Source organism: Colossoma macropomum, unplaced genomic scaffold (assembly GCF_904425465.1).
Source record: "Colossoma macropomum unplaced genomic scaffold, Colossoma_macropomum, whole genome shotgun sequence".
NCBI classification, from domain to species: domain Eukaryota; kingdom Metazoa; phylum Chordata; class Actinopteri; order Characiformes; family Serrasalmidae; genus Colossoma; species Colossoma macropomum.
The window spans coordinates 3,158,656-3,178,381 of record NW_023494800.1 but is presented as its reverse complement, the minus strand read 5'-3'; the positions used below and the strand labels follow the sequence as shown (position 1 = coordinate 3,178,381).

Genomic DNA, 19,726 nt, shown 5'->3' with positions numbered 1-19,726 from the left:
TCATTACTCTTTACAAAACCCTCTGATCTCCAAAAAGAACCTTCACAGGAGAGGTTAAAAATGTTCTTCAATTTCACTGTAAGTTAGTGTGGAATTCAGAGCAGGTTAATGTCTGTACTTTTGGCCGCTGGTGAAATGTTTGCCCTTCACTCGAGTAATTAACCTTTGCCTTTGTTGATAATTTAGCGCATTTCGACATTTCAACATTTCAACATGACACTGCAGAACCGACAGCAGATCTGAGCTCTGATTCCCTCAGATAGAGTCTCGTTGTTCATAATTCACATCCTGTAGGAGAAAATCTGTGAATGATTTACTCACCAAGACAGAACGGCATCCTGGAACATCACCAACTTTATAAAATCTCAGCACAAATGTCAGAAGAACACAAAATGACTCAAAATCCCTTTTTAAATTCAGTCTGTGTGGATATGGGTGGCAGTAGCACTGTCACTGTGTCACTGTGGAACCAAAACAAATTCCTTGTGTGTAAACATGGCCAGCAAGGCTCGATTCTGATCATTAGAGAATACATCTAAATATAAACATAAACCCAGGATTAGAAAATGGCTAGAAACTCTTTACAGTGAGGACAGCAGAGTGTTCTAAAGATAATTTAAAGATAAGTTAATTTAATCCAGATTGATTTTTTAAAAATCTATTTTATTTGTTACAGACTCTACAACTTATTTTTCATTAAGGTTTGTCTTCTAATCCTAACCTTAACCTCAGCCAAAACCTAACCCTCACCCTGATCCTAATCCCAACACTAACCTTCACCTCATCCCAAAACCTAATCCTAACCCTCACCCTGGCCCTAATCCTAACCTTAACCTCAACCCAAAGCCTAATCCTAATCCTAACCCTGATATGTTTTTGCCATGTTTCTGAGAGTCTGATGTGTTTGTTTCATCTAAAAAAGACCACATAAAATAAAGTGTCACCAATAGACAAAATATTAATCCCACCTCTGCCTTAGCATAAAGCCAAATAATACACACACACACACACACATCATCTAAACAGCTTATCCTTCTGGGTCATGGGGGGAGCTGGAGCCTATCCCAGCTGTCATTGGGCGGAAGGCAGGATACACCCTGGACAGGTCGCCAGTCCATCGCAGGGCAGACAGACAGGCAAATACTTTGCAAAATAATATATAAAAATTATTTATAGTATTTACTCTTTAACACTGTAAGTGTTTAAAGCCAGACAACAGAAATATAATTGTTTTACTCTAAATGTTGAAATTTATTTGCACAATTCTTTAAAAAAATGAGTCAATATTTAAGCATATTTATAAATAATTGAAAAAGGTGTCAATTTTGAAATCCTTTACACTCTACACTCTGCAGCACTCACAGCCACATATAGAGTAACATATAGTGCTTCATTCTGTAACACTTGAGGGCTACCTATAGGCACTTTATAACACATGCATAAGCACAGAATATATATATATATATATATATATATATATATATATATATATATATATATATATATATATATATGTAGAGAGAGAGAGAGAGAGAGAGAGAGAGTAAGTTTGTTTGTTTGAGAATCTTTATAGACCGGGTATGTGGTGTTCTTAACTAGATTGCTGCCTTTTACATGATGCTTCATAACAGTGTTATAAATGTACTTCAGTTTAAGGGCTCTTATGTCAATACAATGCCATTTACTTCATAAAGCATCTTACATTATGCTCTGAATACTGTCATAAGAGGTTTATAAACATTCAAGCATTGCTTTATAACAATGTTATCCAGTGCTTATGAATGTGTTATAAAGTGTTTATGTATGTAGCCCTCAAAAAGATAGTTATCCCCTATTCTGACAACGTAATAAGCACAGTTTAGCTTATTTGTTCAGTTTTTCCATTTCAGATTGTTTAAAGTTTTAAAAATGAAGCCAAAGATAAAAAATGATTAATATTTCATTTAATTAGTGTTTCTCATTTGATCAGTGAACAAGCCCTGGATTGAAATATGAATAAAGCTTCATAAGCCTGAAAACACTGTCAGCTGCTTTGCTTTTCAAAATCAGCAAACAGGGGGTCAATTATTTATGAAAGGCAAATGAAACTTCTGCTGAAGTCATAAATGAAGAGTGAAGGATGTGTCATATGCTGGGAGAGAAACACAGATAGACACAGGCACTGATATGAATCTGAAAATACAAAGTTGTTCCCATCTCTTTGTTTATGAACGATGGTTAGACTCCTAATTTGTATGTGTTCTGAATGAAATAATGTGGAAGGCGAAGAAGAGACATTATTTAAAGTAAACGTATTTTATGTGGCGCTTTGTCACCTGCCTGGATCTTTGTCACCTGCCTGTTGAATGATTAACTAAAGTAAAGCAATAAAGCTGTAGATTATGGAAAGGTTGATCATGTTGGGGTCATAAAGATTGCTCAGTTTTATGGGTATCTGCCTGGTCTTACCTTGACACAATTTGCATGCGAGCCTTCGTTCCTGCTCCTTTGACCCAGCGGCTCTTTAAGAGGAATGTTCCCGCAGCGGGGTGAGCCACCGAGAATTTGGTTACGTATCGTGTTCACTTATACAGTTTTTGTTCTGTTTGGAACAGGTTGGAGAACGTTTGTAACACTTTAGCTCGCATTATTACTGCATGTGCTCATAAAGTCTAGAAGGTCTTTCAAACAATATGAAGAAACTTGTGATGGCCTACACTCTTCAAAATAAAGGTTCCTCAGTGGGTCTTGGCTCAGACATACAGTTCTGAGAAAAACTTTGGTCCCACATTATATTAATTGTCTCTAATTATTATTATTAACAATAACAATAACAATAACGATAACAATAATAATAATACTTTTTATTTATATAGCACTTTTCATGCTGGTGGTATAAGAAAATGACAGATCAAATGAGAAGATAAACACCACGAGACGTAGAGTTTTAATTAAATGCTGAGTTAAAGAGCTGCGTTTTCAGATGCTTCTTAAAAGTGAACACTGAGCTTGACTGTCTAATAAAAGGTGGAATTGAGCTCCACAGTTTAGAAGCAGAATAACTAAATGAGTCTCTTTATGTTTTCTGTATTTTACAGAGAGTATCTGTAGAAGGCCACTATCTGCAGATCTAAGATGACATGCTGGAACATAAACAGACAGACACTCTGTGATGTAAGTGGTGCTTTAAGGTCATTTAGAGCCATAAAAACTAGTAGCAGAACTTTAAAATCTACCCTGAGCGATACAGACAGCCAATGCAGTTCTTTTAAAACAGGAGTCATCTGATCTCTCTGTGTTGTTTTTGTTAGGATGCTGATGCATTGTAAGATGCTGAGTTGTAAAGGATGTATTGTTTTCTCAGGAAGTTCAGTAAGAAGATCATTACAGTGATCAACTCTGCTGTAACAAATGCATGAACAGGTTTCTCTGCGTCGCTCTGAGAGAGAAAAGACTGAACTTTAGTGATTTTCTCACATGATAAAAAGCTACTTTACTGACTGTGTTTACACGCAGATAAAACAGAGCTCAGAGTCTAAGATCACACCCAGGTTTCGTATTTCAGGTTTGGTATACGAAGATAAAGAAGCAAGTTTCTCGTAAATCATTTTTCTCTGAGTTTCTGTACCAATGATGAATATTTCAGTTTTTTCATGATTTAATTGTAGAAAATTTTGCGACATCCACTGAGAAATATGTGACACACAGCTGGTTAGTCTGTCTACAGACAGATTTACTGTGTATTGACACATGAACAACATATGTAACAACACTGTAACTAATGATTTAGCCAATGTTACAGATGGATTACAGAAGTACAGCCTTTGTAATTACACATATGTATCAACTTCAGTTTTGCCTCATGTAATTACACAAGTGTATCTTTTTGGTACACTAAAGATCAGAAGTCTTTTCCAGCAGTTAAAGTATGTTTTATATAACATTAATTTATGTTGTACATAAATGAATCACATCACATTGATTAATACCATTCTGTAATTACACTTTATCTACATAACAACTACACAGGAACTTTCCTGTGTAGTGTTAAAGTTACACTATGTAATAAGTGGACAGTTCCTGTGTAGTTGTTATGTAGGTACTATGTAATAATGAAGTTGTAATATAGACATTGCTTTGGGTTTGATGTAACACATTTAATTAATGTCATAAATGTTACGGTTTAAGATAAGGGGACACCTACTGTACGGTCACATTACAGAATGGTTTAAAGTTGAAACTGATTACAGCACTAGCAACATAAATGCTACATAAATGTTATGTAAGTTGGTAGATACAGTGTAAATAATGTCTTAATGTACGTTATTACATACTTCCTTTTACTGCTGAAAAAAAAAAACATTTGAAAGTCTGATTACAAATGTAATTTTATTTATGTTATTACCCTTGTGTAATTACATGACATAGTACAGCCTGTTAAAATTATTGACATACACCTGTGTAATTACATGAGTTGTAACTCAGTAATCCATCTGCAACAAAGACTAAATCATTAGTAGTTACAATGTTGTTGCATATGTTGTTCACATGTAACTACACCGTTATTAGAGACACTTATTAGAGACTAAATGGGACCAAAACTTTTATTTGTAAAGAACTTTTTGAGGGTTATTTAAAGGTTCTTTCGGTTCTTCTATGGCATCCGTGTGTGAAAGCGTGTGTACTGTCTGTACAGTGTTTCAGAGGAGATGAGTTAGAGACACTGTGGGTCAACATTTTAGACGGTCAGAATTTCATTATTCCACCCAAACAGTGTTCTATCATGTGCGGTACCATGCTGACCCTGTAGCTTGATGATTTGATGGTATAAATCTCGTCACTGTAGCACAAAAATGTTGTGTCTCCATATTTGTCTCTGTATTTATTTTTGCATGATTTAAAATTTTTGTTGCTCTTTGTTTTGTGTCAATATTCCATGATTAACGGATCAACAGAAATGGTCCAAAATGACTTAGAAAAAAGTCTTGCTACATTAACTTCCATTATTTTTTAGTGATTTCATTTTTTATGTTTCCTGTTAATCAAGCAGCTCTTTATCACAATATTTCAGAACTGAAGGAAATCATAAACAACCCTCTTTATTTGATGCATGAAATATATTTTCTCATGCTATTTTCCAATCAATTGTATTAACATAGTTCCTTTTCCCAGATAGCCTGTGGCACATTAATTACCCAGCTATAAATCGGATGTGGCTTGAGGTTTGTTCCCCATGGAACTCCATATGCTTTAAGGGCTGAACGTAATTGTAAATACAGAAAGAAGGAAGATATTAACTTCCATTGCAAGGTAAGAATCTTTTTTCTTCTCCTGTAATGCTACCATTTTGGACATACAAGGTTTTGTTGCAAGAGCGTTACCCGTCTCACACTGTAACTGTGCTTTAACTGATAAAGCAGGGGTGCCAAAAGTTTATGTCATGGGTGAGGATACTGTTCGTGGTCCAAAAAGACAAAACACCATATTCACTTATTAGCTTTCCATTTTTGTATGTGGGTGTTTCCAACCACAGATATGTTTTCAACCACAGTCACATTAAAGACACTTTTACTGTACATTATTTATAAGCTGCACCAGGACATGCAGAAAAAAGTGGCTTTATTTCGCTTCAAAAAACATGTTTTTTTTAGGTCATTTGGTCAGTTTCATGGTAAGGACACGTAAATCTACCTTCTTAAAACAGATGGATCTTCAAAGGTTCTATTTAGAACCATGATTTCTAAATAGAATGATTTTGTGCATAAATTGTTCTTTGCACGTTGAAATGGTTCTTCAGATTGATGGCGAATGTGTTGTATGTGGTTCTAATTTAATAGTACACAAAAGGGTTCTAACTATTGTTATGATGTCAAGCTTTTAATAATAGAAGAATCTTTTTTGGTGATATATGGAACCATATACAACAAGTTCTCCATCAATCTGAAGAGCCATTTTTGAAAATGCAAAGTGTTCATGGTTCTAAATAAAGAACCCTTGAAGAACCATCTATTTTAAAGTGTAGAGTCTTAAAAAAGGGATGGTCCTTCAAAAGTTATAAGTGTATTAATAAGTGTATTAAATAATAAACTGTAATTACCTATTTATAATCAACATTCATTGTGTTGATATTACTATGAATAGACATTTAATTGATGAGGAATTTGTAATTCTGGATGCTGTGCAGATTTCTTACCTATTTCCAGTTCCGTTCACCATCAAACATTTTTTTACATCACATAAGCTGTGAGATTTATAGAATATTATCAGCATTAGACATTTTATTGAGGTGATGTAAAAAAATTAGTTTCTGAATAATGAAAGCAACGAAACGTTTGAGCAACCATGTGATTTTTATTGTGTTTTAGAACATTAGACTGTATGTTTTGTTTCAAAACATTTTTGAAATAAAAAAAAAAAAATCCAAAGTGATGATGTTCTGGAGTTAGATGAACCCTCTGTAGGGCCAAAACAAACACCCTGGTGAGCCGACTACAACTGATCTACTCTCTTAAAAAAGTTCTTCAGGTGTTCTGTAGGAAAAGGAATGGTTCTGTTTAGAACCATGAGTTCTATGTGGTTCTTCAGATTGATGAACTGTATATGGTTCTATATACATTTTTTAAAAAATAATCCTATATAGCACAAAAAAGGGTTCTACTGTTGTGTACGATGTCGAGCTTGTAATAAGAAGAACACTTTTGGTGCTACAATGAACCGTTTTCAAAAAGATTCTATATAGAACCATTTACCATATAGAACCATTAACAACCCATTTTCTACCAAGCTGAAGAACTATTTCACCATACATTTACCCTTTAAGCATGCGAATGAGTGTTGGGTGTTCCTGGTTCTATTTAGAACCATCGTCTTTACTTAAGAACTCTTGAAGAACCATCTTTTTTAAGAGTGTAGAATAAAGACGATACAGACCAATGCAGCTAAAATAAAGAGATTAAAGGCACAAAGTAACTAAGCATTTGTTTTTGTTTTGATATTTTGTTTTTATCCTTATATGAATGTTTCCACAGTGTGAAGAACCTATCAGATGTTTCAGCTACAGAACATACATCTTCAGCAACACGTTTACAGCTTTAAAGGCAATCAGATAATAAATGTGTCCTCAAGTAAAGAAAACAAACAAATGAATAAATAAACAGCTTTCATAGATCCTACTTTAATTCCACAGAGGAGACAAACATGAGTAACAGCTGAACAACCAGCATCTGTACACACTTTAACAAAGAGCTGTAGAAGGTTTTAACCCCTTAAATGGCCAGATACCACCAGCAGGCCTAAAGTTTTATTGTACATTTCTATAAGCTAAGAATGGCTCAGTCAATTTGCACTGAAGTCCATGTAGTTACTGAAGAATAATTCTTAGGCTTTAATGATCCTTTTATTAATCTGTCTACACATGTTTTTGTTATTGTGTTCCCTCAGGAACAGGTCAGGTTCGTTTTTTACTTTGTTTCAAACCCTAAACTTCAACCACTGCTATCATGAAATTGTAAAACCACCAATTCAACAAAAGATAAAGCAGAATCTAAACTGACATTCTATGTTTTAAGCGTGTTTTATATTTATATTCATGCTAACAGCCATATTTATCTACATTTGTGCATCTTTATTTCCATACATATGTTCTGATTCAGCTTTCATCTGCCAACAGCACAACAGTGTTTATTTTATTTTATTTTATTTTATTTTATTTTGTTTTATTTAGAGCGCTGTCGCCTCACAGCAAGAAGGGCCTGGGTTCGATTCCCGGCCGGGCGACCAAGGTCCTCTCTGTGTGGAGTTTGCGTGTTCTCCCCGTGTCTGCGTGGGTTTCCTCCAGGTACTCCGGTTTCCTCCCACAGTCCGAAGACATGCAGTCAGGCTAATTGGACATGCTAAACTGCCCCTAAGAGTGAATGTGTGTGAATGTATATGTCTGTCTGTCTGCCCGGCGATGGACTGGCGACCTGTCCAGGGTGTATCCTGCCTTCTGCCCAATGACAGCTGGGATAGGCTCCAGCACCCCCCACGACCCAGAAGGATAAGCGGTTTAGATGATGTTTGTGTGTATGTTTTGTGGGTGGGCTGGTGGGTGGATGTTTGGGTGGGTGGATGTTTGGGTGGGTGGGTGGGTGGATGTTTGGGTGGGTGGGTGGATGTTTGGGTGGGTGGGTGGGTGGGTGCCAGATAACACTGAGATGTCCAACCCCATCACAATGAAGTTCAGGAAACCAGACCTGGAGAAACTCATCCTCACCTTTATTTCTACTACCGTAATGTTCTCCCGACAGGACAATCAAACAGGTTAAGATGGTTCAGAATGCAGCTGCCACAGTCTCACTAGGAGTAAAAGAAGGGGCACATCAACCCCCTCATTCTTAAACCCTTACACTGCCTCCCAGTCTGTTCCAGAATAGGCTTTAAGGTGCTGTCACTACTCTATAAATGTCTTAATGGTGCAGGAGCAGCTTATTTATCTGATCTGCTGCAGCGACATGAGCCGAGCAGAACTCTCAGATCATTAGGAACTGGTCAGTTAGTCCTGCTGAAGGTGAAGACTAAAACATGGAGAAGCAGCGTTTAGATACTATGCTGCTCTTAAATGGAGCCAGTTGACAGAGAGCATTAGAAAAGCCCCGACACTGGACACTTTAAAGTCTGGCCTGAAAACGCTCCTATTTGAGCAGCTTTCAGTTCAGTTTAAATACTGTTAGCTCTACTGCACTGCTGTCCTCTAATGACATGTTATTATACTAATTGCACTGAATTAAGTATTGATTCTAATGTATTGTGCTGCACTTATGTATTGTATTGTATTGCACTGCTCTGTGTTTAACCCTGTTCCTTTTTCTCTGGGTATCAATAATGACTTTCTGATTCTAGCAGTATCTGAGCTCAGGACTGGCTTTCTCTCTAACCTATTGGTAACTAGCAAAGATACTTTCTCTGGATAGACAAAGCACTTTTTGTAAGTCGTTCTGGATAAGAGCATCTGCTAAATGCTGTAAATGTAATTATAAATGTAATTTAATCTTCAATCTTTAATTTAACGTTTAATTTCTTCTCTTTCAGTTCTATTGTTTTAATTATGGTTTTAATTTCTACTCTCCTACATTTTATTCCATTTTAATTTTAATTATCTTTGGATTTTCTCATCTGTAAAGCACTGTGAATGACCACAGTGTATGAAAGGTGCTCAGCAAAGACTGAAACACCTTCTAACACAAGCAGAAACAACAACAGATCGATATTTCAACATGTAATGTTAACGTAGAAACAGAAGCCCTTAAACACAGCAAAGATTTGATGTTGCAACAACTTTTAATATTCAATATTTCACAAGGAACTACAGTGACTGCTCCAAAAAGGTCCCAAAAAGTCCAAAATATACATATATTAAAATTATTTTTACTTACATTAAATGTTTACATGCTTTATGTTAATGATGAATATATGTAAACTTCAGAAAACAAGTCTGTTATTATTATTATTATTATTATTATTATTATTATTGTTGTTGTTGTTGTTGTTGTTGTTTTTATTAAAACAACTGTGTGTAAACACAAGATTATAAACTCCAAAAAATGATGATTTTAGCTCAATTAAAATTTATGTCACTGCTGAAATTCTTGGTGGAGTTTAATAAGGTCAACATAACAGTACTGCATCTTAAAATTTTAATAATTTCTAAAATCAAGAGCCCTCCTTGTACAAGGGAGTTTTTCATATGAATATATATTGAAGGAAAAACATGTATCTCCAAAACAGTAACTTTACTGGAGAAGGCAAAAACTTTCTTAACCTTTAATATAAGTTAAATTAAGGACATTTTATCCCAAGCAAATTTAAAGCATTTCTTTTGGTCCATTCATGATAATGTAAAGAGCCGCTGCTGTGATTAAATGATGTAGGAAAATAAAAACATAAAAAATGGAGATTTTTTTTTCTAAAAAAAATTTTATATATATACATGTACACACACACCCACCTACACACACACACACACACACCTACACTCACTGTATAAATGATTAAGCACAAAGCCAATAGCAGAGATAATCCATCATAACAAATAAATAAGAAGCACCTCTTTTATCTCTAGTTCTGAAGGAAGATCAGTTATAGATACAGACTATGCGTATGTACATACAATCCAAACATATCAACAATATTTAATATGTCAGCATTTATATTAGTAATATGAATAACCAGCTGCCCCAGACAGGAGAACTGATTGAACAATCTACATCTATAATAATACACAAACTGATAATAATGTTATATACACATCATAACACATACACATCCTCCACATCGACTTCTGATGAGCTGTTCTGCTGCAGAGGCCTGAAAATGTCTGGAGGAGAAACAGTGAGAAAAACATTCAGTTCAATTTGAAACATGTTTCTATAGCAATTTTACAGCAGCAGCTTCACAGAAAATCCAGGTCCAGAAACGAAATGAGAGCCACCAAGAAAAACTCAGAGAGGGGGAACCTGTTCTCCACTCGTACACACCGGACAGCAAAACAATAACACAACAACAGCAACATGGATAAAGAGCGAAGCGGTAACACTTAATACACAATAGTGAAAACAGGAAGAGGAGAAGAAGTGAGCCTGTCACTGGATGGAGGGATTAAGATGATCGATGACTAATACTTTAATCGAATTACTGAATCAGTCATTCTCTTTCCAACACAGTTAACTGCACTAGGAATGAAGTCAGAAGATTCTGAATGAATGTCCCTCTTTACTGAATCAGGAGATTTTAGGAAACAACCTAAACGAGCAGCTCCGATTTATTACACTGACCAGCTCCTCAACGAGTGAATCACTGCATCACTTCAGAATCATTTTAATTACAGATACATTTACAGTTTAAATGATTCTAATGTGATGCTGCTTCTCTACAACTCTACAGATTAATACACATTAGAATAAAGCTTTAAATAAAAATGATAAACAGAGCTGTTAAAGATTCTAAACTGAGTTTGACTGAGTTTAAGTTCTAATAAGAACGATATGCAGGACAAAATTCTGATAAAATTAACATCCAAAATGAAACTCTGATAAAAATAATATCAATAATTAAGTTCTAATAAAATTAATATCCAGAATGAAGTTTAATAAAATTAACATCCAGAATGAAGTTCTAATAAAATTAATATCCAGAATGAAGTTTAATAAAAAATAATATCCAAGATGAGGTTCTAATAAAATTAATATCCAGGATGAGGTTCTAATAAAATTAATGTCCGGAATGAAGTTCTAACAAAATTAATATCCATAATGAAGTTTAATAAAATTAATATCCAGGATGAGGTTCTAATAAAATTAATGTCCGGAATGAAGTTCTAACAAAATTAATATCCATAATGAAGTTCTAATAAAATTAATATCCAGAACGAAATTTTAACAAAATTAACATCTGAAATGCCTGATATATAAAAAATGATTATCAAAAAGGCTGATAACTTGAGAAAGAAAGTATTATGAATAGGTAATTACCATATAAATGTTATCATGTCATAACCATGTATCATTTACTCATCTTCAAATCTTCAAATATTTAACAAAGTATCCAAAATGATATTTTGTGTCTAGTTTATAATATTTAATTCCGGACTGAGGAAGTTACTGTTAAAGGAAATAAACTACTTAATACTGAAAGGTGATTCTAAATGTTTGAACAGCAGTGTTAATGTAGGAAACATGTTCTAGATCATGTTCCATTGTTCTAGGTCATGTTTTATGCACACTTGGTCTCACAAATAATTTCCAATAGAAAATAAACATTTTGCGTCATGTACAACAACAGAGCGACAACATAATCCAGATCTAAATTCCCCCAAAACAAACCGTACTGTTTGTTGAGGTAATAAATATTATATCCCAGCAATTTCAGCTACAAAGTTACAGTGAGGATATAATATCAAAGTTTTGTTTTTCATTGGTAGAAAAATCAGCTTTAACTTTCAAATTTAGCATCTGAACTTGGAAACTTGCTTCAGAGGCAAAAACAATTCACAGAACTTTATATTTCGTGAATATTGTTTTGCAGCCAACAGCATAAAAGTGGTGACGGTCTTTACCGTAAGTGGAGTTATCCGGAGGTGAAGTTCTAGACTGTTCAGGTGGAGTTCTGTTCTGAGTAAATCCACGCATATCCAGGTAAATGTTCTCCTCAGTAACTGTAACAGGGAAACACGGTCATCTCCAGCAGGTCATTAATGAGTCACTGATCAACAGGAGATTTTTGGGAGTGAAGTTTGACTCTCTTACCTTTTTTATGATCTTTCCTCATCTTTCTGATCACGGTCACAAATCCCACCCCCAACACAACGGTCAGGAAAAGAACCGCTGCTGCCAATGTTGACAAATACCCTGTTTCACAAACAACACATGTTCAGTTTAAAAGCCTGAACTGGACCGTTTTAAAGTCCACACAGTGGCACTGCTGCCTGCTGAAGGGATCTAACTCACTGTACATCGTCACTGTCCAAAGAAACACAAGCATCTCCAAAATGACTTTACAGGAGAAAAACAAAAACACTCTTATCTTTCAATGTAAGTTAATGTAAAGAGATTTTATTCCAAGTGATTTTAGAGCATTTCTATTGGTCCATTCATCATGAAACTTTTACACAATGTAAAGGACGACCGGCGTGTTGAAATGATATCGAAAAATAAAAAGCGACAAAAATGGAGATGCATGGTTTTCTTTGGACAGCGATGATATGGTCTTGTGCAAAAGTTTGGGCACCCCTGGTCAAATGACTGAAAATGAACACAGGTGAAAATGGACAACAAACTCACTTTCCAATGCAACTGTCTATTGAAGCTTTTTTATGTTTATAAATTATATTTCAGAACTGCAAAGCCAGTCAGTCAGTGTCAAGTACAAAGTTTAAAAAAAACTTATTTGCTGATATGTTTATTATAGATTTATGTATCTAGGCAGAGTGTCCTTGCTGAATGTTCATGTAAACACAAACTCATTTGGGTGAGTTTCAGTTCCTCTTAATTTACTGCTGAGGTTGACTGAGAGTAGGGACGGACTCCTGGGTAACGTCTTTGGAGTCCCTCCCAAACACAGACACACTCTAGTCATAATGCAAAAAATTAACAATAAAACAAAACTAGGTCTGAAAAATAACTTCGATAAACAGCTTGTGTTTGTTTACATTTGGAAATGTAATAATGTAAACAATCAAAAAATTCTCAATTAATGAGCAACAGCCTATTATCCCACAACAGTCATATTTACATAGAGGGGTCTTAATTATTTTAAATATGGTTGCAGGAGATGGGCTGAGGGACCTTCTTATTTATTTAATCATTGCATAATCGAGGGCTATTTAGCTATTAATCAATGCATTTCATCTGTAGTGGACTGTCCCCAGTCCTGAGATGCAATGATGCCCCTAGCAGTCAGAGGCCCCCACGAGCACTGGCCCCCTATGGTCAGGTCAATAATCCATCACTGACTCAGAGTGTCCAGTAGAGTTTATATATCGCCATCTACTGGCTGTAACTCACATTTCACTCTGAATCTTCTCCACAGGTAAATTACCTTTATAATAAATTATCCTCAAAATTAAATATAACCATCAACACTACTCTTTCTGTAAGACCACCTGATCCAAGTCAAAATTTTGTAAAGAGCATCTACACACATATTTGCCCTTTTAGCCTGTATTTAGTCGAATATACATGAACCATTTTATATTTTTGTGTATGTATGTATTACAACCCTGTTTCCAAAAAGGTTGGGATGCTGTGCAATTTTTTTTTATTTTATTTGATTTTATTGTTTTTTTTGGAAAAATAAATATTTATTTTGAATTTGTTGCCAACAATATGTTTCAGAAAAGTTGGGATGGGGCAACAAAAGACTGGTAAAGTTGTATAAAGCTAAAAAAACAAATTTGACAACATCTCACCACTAACCAGGTTCATTGGCAACAGGTCAGTAACATGATTAGGTATTTAATTCGAGAATAACATTTCTTAATGTAAAATAGCAAAGAACTTGGGGATTTCATAGTCCACGATACATAATAGCCTTAAGAGGTTTAGAGAATCCGGAGAAATCTCTGTATGCAAGAGACAAGGCTGAAAACCAATACTGGCTGGCTGTGATCTTCGGGCCCTCAGGTGGCACTGCATTAAAAACAGACATGATTCTGTAGTGGAAATCACTACATGGACTCAGAAACACGTCTGAAAACTATTGTCTATAAACACAGTTCGTCACTGCATCCACAAATGCAAGTTAAAACTCAAGCATGCAAAGAAGAAACCAGGACCCAGAAATGCTGTCGCCTTCTCTGGGCCCGAGCTCATGTGAGATGGAAATACTTTTTGAATCATGGGTGCCGTGTCCTTCAGGCTAAAGAGGAGAAGGACATTCTGGTATCTGGCATCTGGCTGATGGTATGGGGGTGCATTAGTGCACATGCTGAACAATATATACAGGTTTTGGAACAACATATGCTGTCATCCAGACGATGTCTTTGGTCTTGCTTATTTCAGCAAAACAATGCCAAAACATATTCTGCACTTATTTCAACAGCATGGCTTTGCAGTAAAAGAGTCTGGATGATGAACTGATGAGCAGCTGAAATCCTGTATCAAGCAAGAACAGTAAATCATTTCACTTTCAAAACTACAGCAATGTTTCCTTAGTTCACAGAGTGCTGTTTAAAGAAGTGGTGATGAAACACAGTGGTAAACATGCCCCCCAAAATAGACATACATATTTTCAACAAACAATACATTGTCTCAGTTTCAACATTTGATATGTTGCCTTTGTACTATTTTCAAATACATATGGAGTTCAAATGATTTGCACATCATTGCATTCTGAGTGTCCCAACGTTTTGGAAACAGGCTTGCACAGCAGTGATGGACAGCAGCAAACCAGATATATTATATTTCTGAATGGAGCAGTAGAAATTTCCATCAAGAGTTAATTTTCCCCAAATTCTGCCATCAGCCAGACTCTCCAGAATGTTCTAATGTGACTAATATCCAGAATTCCTCATATTTCAAAAATGATGATCAAATATTGAGGCAGATAACTACATTGTATTATTTATTATTTATCATTGGCATCAAATTTTCAGAAACCAGGGCACCAACCAATGCTCATACAATCTTAAAAGTGAAGGAGCCAGAAATAGTTCTTTGCACAATACCATAGAAGAACCATTTTTTTTCCCTAAAGGACCTTATAGAGAACCACTTTTGTAAAAATATTGCCCAGATAGAAAGAATTTAGCCGGCCACTGTTGGGCTACTGTTGGTAAAGCTGGCGGCCCACTGGCTTCCTGCTCGGCATGTTATGGGTGGCCCACTGGTTGTTCAGAGTTATTTTCCCTTCATTTCTTTCATCATCATCACTTTTATTTATATAGCGCCTTTCCCATGCTCAAGGACGCTTTACAATCAAAGAGCATCAACACATTAAACAACAACACATTAAACAAAGGGACAATAATGATGAACATTCAAGTATAAACAGAACAACGATAACCCAGTGAAAACAAGTCTTTAACAGAGATTTAAACAGAGAGGTTGCATCCCGAATAGACCATGGGAGAGTGTTCCATAACTTGGGAGCTACTACATTAAATGATTGACCACCCATAGAAGCCAATTTAAATCTAGGAACATGAAGGCCTAGATTTTGTGATCTCAATGTACAGGATGGGACATATAGATGAAGAAGCTCTGCCAAGTATTGAGGAGCCAGACTGTGCAGAGCTTTATATGTTATAAGGAGAACTTTGTACTGAATACGGAATGTAATGGGCAACCAGTGAAGACCCTGAAGAACAGGGTGATGTGGTCATTCTTTTTTGAAAAGGTGACGACCCTAGCAGCGGCATTTTGAACATACTGTAACCTAGTGAGGGTTTTGACAGGGAGGCCAGAAAAAGGAACATTGTAGTAGTCTAACTGTGACATCACTAATGCATGCACAAGTGTTTCTATATCGGCTTGGCTGAGAACTGGTCGGAGGCGAGAAATATTGCGAAGATGGAAAAATGCTGTCTTAACAACGGAATTGATGTGGATGTCAAAAGAGAGTGTAGGGTCAAAAATAACTCCGAGGTTGCGGACGTGGGGAGAAGGTGTCACTAGAATCCCATTGATATTGATGCCAAGGACAGTTGAGCTAGACATCAGTGACTTTGAGCCAATTAAAAGCAACTCAGTTTTGCTAGCATTCAGTTTTAAAAAGTTCAAACTCATCTATGACTTTATGTCATGGATACAGTCAGATAGAGCAGATGGTGGTGTAGTCTGAACAGGGCTAACGCTAACATAGATCTGAGTGTCGTCTGCGTAACAATGAAAACTTAAACCATGAAGCTGGATTATTTGCCCAAGTGGCAGCATGTAAATGGTGAAGAGCAATGGACCTAAAACTGAGCCCTGTGGAACACCCTTAGTCGCAGACACCATAGAGGATGTATTATTCTGAATAGCTGCATATTGACGTCTGTCACTGAGATATGAGGAAAACCAGGAAAGGGCGGATCCAGTAATACCAATGCTGTGCATACGAGAGAATAATAGATATGGTATCGAAGGCGGAGCTAAGATCAAGAAGTATCAACATACTAAGATCTCCTGAATCAGCTACACATAAAAGATCATCAGTAACACTAAGAAGTGCGGTCTCTGTACTATGCAAGGGATGGAAACCAGATTGAAACGGCTCATATAAATGATTTGCTTCCAGGTGGAACTGCAACTGTGTAGCAACTTCTCTTTCCAACAGCTTAGCAGTGAATGGGAGATTAGAAATTGGTCATCTATTTATAAGGTGTGAGATAGGGATGGCTATCTCTGTCACATATTCCTTAATAAAGGAGGTTGGAGCAGGATCTAACTGACAATGAGTTGCATTGGATTTTTTAATCAGCTCTACTACAGAAACAGATGTGACATGAGTAAAACATGAGAGTGGCTGGGCAATATTGGGGGAGAAGAAATCCAGGGTGGGCTGATAGACAGAGGTAAGGGGATGGCAGATTGAGTCAATTTTATTCTGAAAAAAGTGAGCAAATTCATTGCATAATTTAATTGAACCACTAGAAGCTACTACTGGGGGCTGCAGTAGTTTGTCAGTGATGTTGAAAAGGGTCCTGGGCCAGCATGAGCTACGGTGGATCACCAAAGATAGATAAGAGGAACATGCTCTATTTAAAGCATCTCTTTATCTAGACATGCGGTCTGCAAAGGCTAAAGAATATATAGTAATATATATACGCCTGCTAGTGGCTTTCATAGGCCTAAGCTCAATGGTAAACCACAGAGAAGAGCGGGAGGATGGCACAAGCCTTTGTTTAAGGGGTGCAAGATGGAATCATTATATACAGAGAGAATCTCATCAGGAATCAAATGATTTCAGATTTCTGTAAGTCACCATGGTTTTTCTTAGAGCACCCATGGAAATGAAATTTAAAGCTGAATTCAATAAAATCATGGTCAGATATACCAATATGGGTGCCCCGAACAGCAATATTATCAAGTCCAGTTGTATAGATTAAGTCCAGTGTATGACCATGCTCATGTGTGGGAAAGTTTACATGCTGTGTGAATCCAAAGCAGTCGAGCGCTGACATCAGTTGACATAGTCGAGGCCTTGTCAATATGTACATTAAAGTCACCAAGTAATATAACAGTAGACGACATACTTCAGTAAGCAGTTCAGATAAATCCGATAGAAAACTAGTCTGCATTGGAGGAGGGTGATGGATTAGCACGGCAAGTAATGGAATCGGACCAGGTAATTTACATACAAGATGTTCAAAATAAGATCGTCTGTAGGAGTCTATCACAAGAAAGCTTAGATTATTACGGAATATAACTGCTAAACCCCGACCTCTACCTTTGAGTCGAGGTATAGATAGGTAGTTGAAGCCGGGAGAAGCCAGTGAGTTCAGGTGTAAGAAGTCATTTGGTGTCTGCCACGTTTCGGTGAGAAATAATGCGTCAAAGTTATTTTCAAGCATCTTTTGCCGAGGAAGTAGCGATTTTCCTGACAACAAGTGGCAGTTTAGTAAGGCCATGCTACTAGAGTCCTCGCGATTCATATCTGTTTCCTGACTGCAGTCGACTTTGCACAACGGTCGCCAAAGATTAGAATCCCTACCACAGCGTCCACGCTGCGCAGGTAGAGGGTTGTGCGGTGTAGATGACCACATTGATGGTATTGCCGACACTGAGGAAACACTGTAGTGGAATGTCCAGTAGATCCTACTTGAGCGATGTACGTAGCGAGGGCCCCTAGCTATTCCAAGTGATTTACAGTACTTGTAAATCTCCGATTCGAGGCGTAAATGGCAGTTCCAGCTACGTAAGTCTGCTGATGTATACTCAAGTACCATGATTGGGAGATTCAAAGCAAGTATTTCAAAACAGAACATCAGCCATCTGGCCAAATTGCCAACCTCACTGGCCCTACGTCCACAACACAACAGAGCCATTGGACAGCACCTGCCAAGGGAGGGGATACTCACTTACCAAACGGGCCGAGTAGCAGAGTGCGCATGGGAGGGCAATGGGAGAGAAGGCTTCTAGACACGGCAAGGACGAGGCTGTGTTGAGGGAGTCCAGCGATCCGGAGGGTAAGCAACAATCCAAAATGTTAGACAGTCCAATAGCAGCGCAATATGACTCCAGAAATCAGGTAGGAAGACCATATAGTCCAAAAAACAGTCCAGCATGAAAGCTTAGTGAAGTGTAATTCAGCGAGAAGACCCACCAAGAAGCGGCTGCCAATAGCGCTCGGCATTCTCTCAGTTTAAACGGAAGTGAGTGTAAGGCTTTGTTACTCTTTGTAAATTAGTTTAGTGAATCATTTTAACAGTAATATTTTAAATAAAGCAGGTTATTCAGTCGAAATCAAACTAGCAGTGTCTGCAACAACATTTTCAACAAAATCATTTAACACTATAGGTCACTATTTTTTCTCTGACTTGTTTGTAATATTTGTCTTAGGTCATTTTCCAAAATAAACTTTTAAATCTATTGGAGGATATTAAAAACTAGTTAGACCTTGTATGCAGGACTATAATCTGTGTAGTCTAAGGGTAGAGCAGTGGTGTACAGTCAGTGATACTGTACTTATTTACAAAGTACAATAAAACTGAACTGAACTGAAGTGTATGCACACAAACACCTGTTTATGAAGGTAGGGGAACAACCTAACACAGGGCACAATTTAACACGGATACAATTTAACACAGTCAAGCTGCGTGAGCTTCTGGCCACATCACCACATTTCCTAACCGCGGCCTCCCACTAAAATTCAGAGTGATTCATCAGTGTTTTAAAGAGATCTGTGCCAAAGAGTGTTTTCAGGGCATGTAACTCATTTTTTTCAACACAAGTGGTTTTTAGTTGCTGAGCTGTTTGTGTGAATCACAAAATCCAACCTCATATTACTATAATCACCATCGTGTTTCCTACAACGCAGCACCGTTTAGAAGCAGCTGACTAGCTCACAGCAAGCGCAGCTGGGCTTAAGCCCAACCTCGGTACTACGGGGTTAGTTCTTACACAGTGTTACAGCTGAGACACCTTTAGTACCCAAAGACTAATAAAGTACATCTTGTCTTTTTGTTCTGTAGATTTTAAAATGAAAAGAGAAACACATCTGAAAACAGGGATTTTCTTCTTTATTAGTATCTTTCAGATGTCAGTATTTTGGTTATAAATAAGTATATTAA

At 36.7% G+C, this 19,726-nt stretch overlaps 1 protein-coding gene and 1 long non-coding RNA gene across 2 annotated transcripts in view; one reads left to right on the top strand and one right to left on the bottom strand.

Moving 5' to 3' along the window:
* The first annotated feature begins 3,106 nt into the window (after positions 1-3,106).
* On the top strand, positions 3,107-7,751 carry LOC118820335. Its single transcript, XR_005008251.1, has 3 exons — positions 3,107-3,153; positions 5,152-5,289; positions 7,703-7,751. It is a non-coding gene; the product is annotated as an uncharacterized LOC118820335 (long non-coding RNA).
* Positions 7,752-9,355: 1,604 nt separating this feature from the next.
* LOC118820472 (T-cell surface antigen CD2-like) overlaps positions 9,356-19,726 on the bottom strand; it is a 28,460-nt gene continuing 18,089 nt past the window's right edge. The window contains exons 5-7 of the mRNA XM_036588830.1: positions 12,261-12,362; positions 12,071-12,169; positions 9,356-10,333 (exon numbers count right to left, since the gene is read on the bottom strand). Coding sequence (XP_036444723.1) covers positions 10,266-10,333; positions 12,071-12,169; positions 12,261-12,362 — 269 coding nt within the window. The 3' untranslated portion in view covers positions 9,356-10,265. The remainder of the gene's footprint in view (positions 10,334-12,070; positions 12,170-12,260; positions 12,363-19,726) is intronic.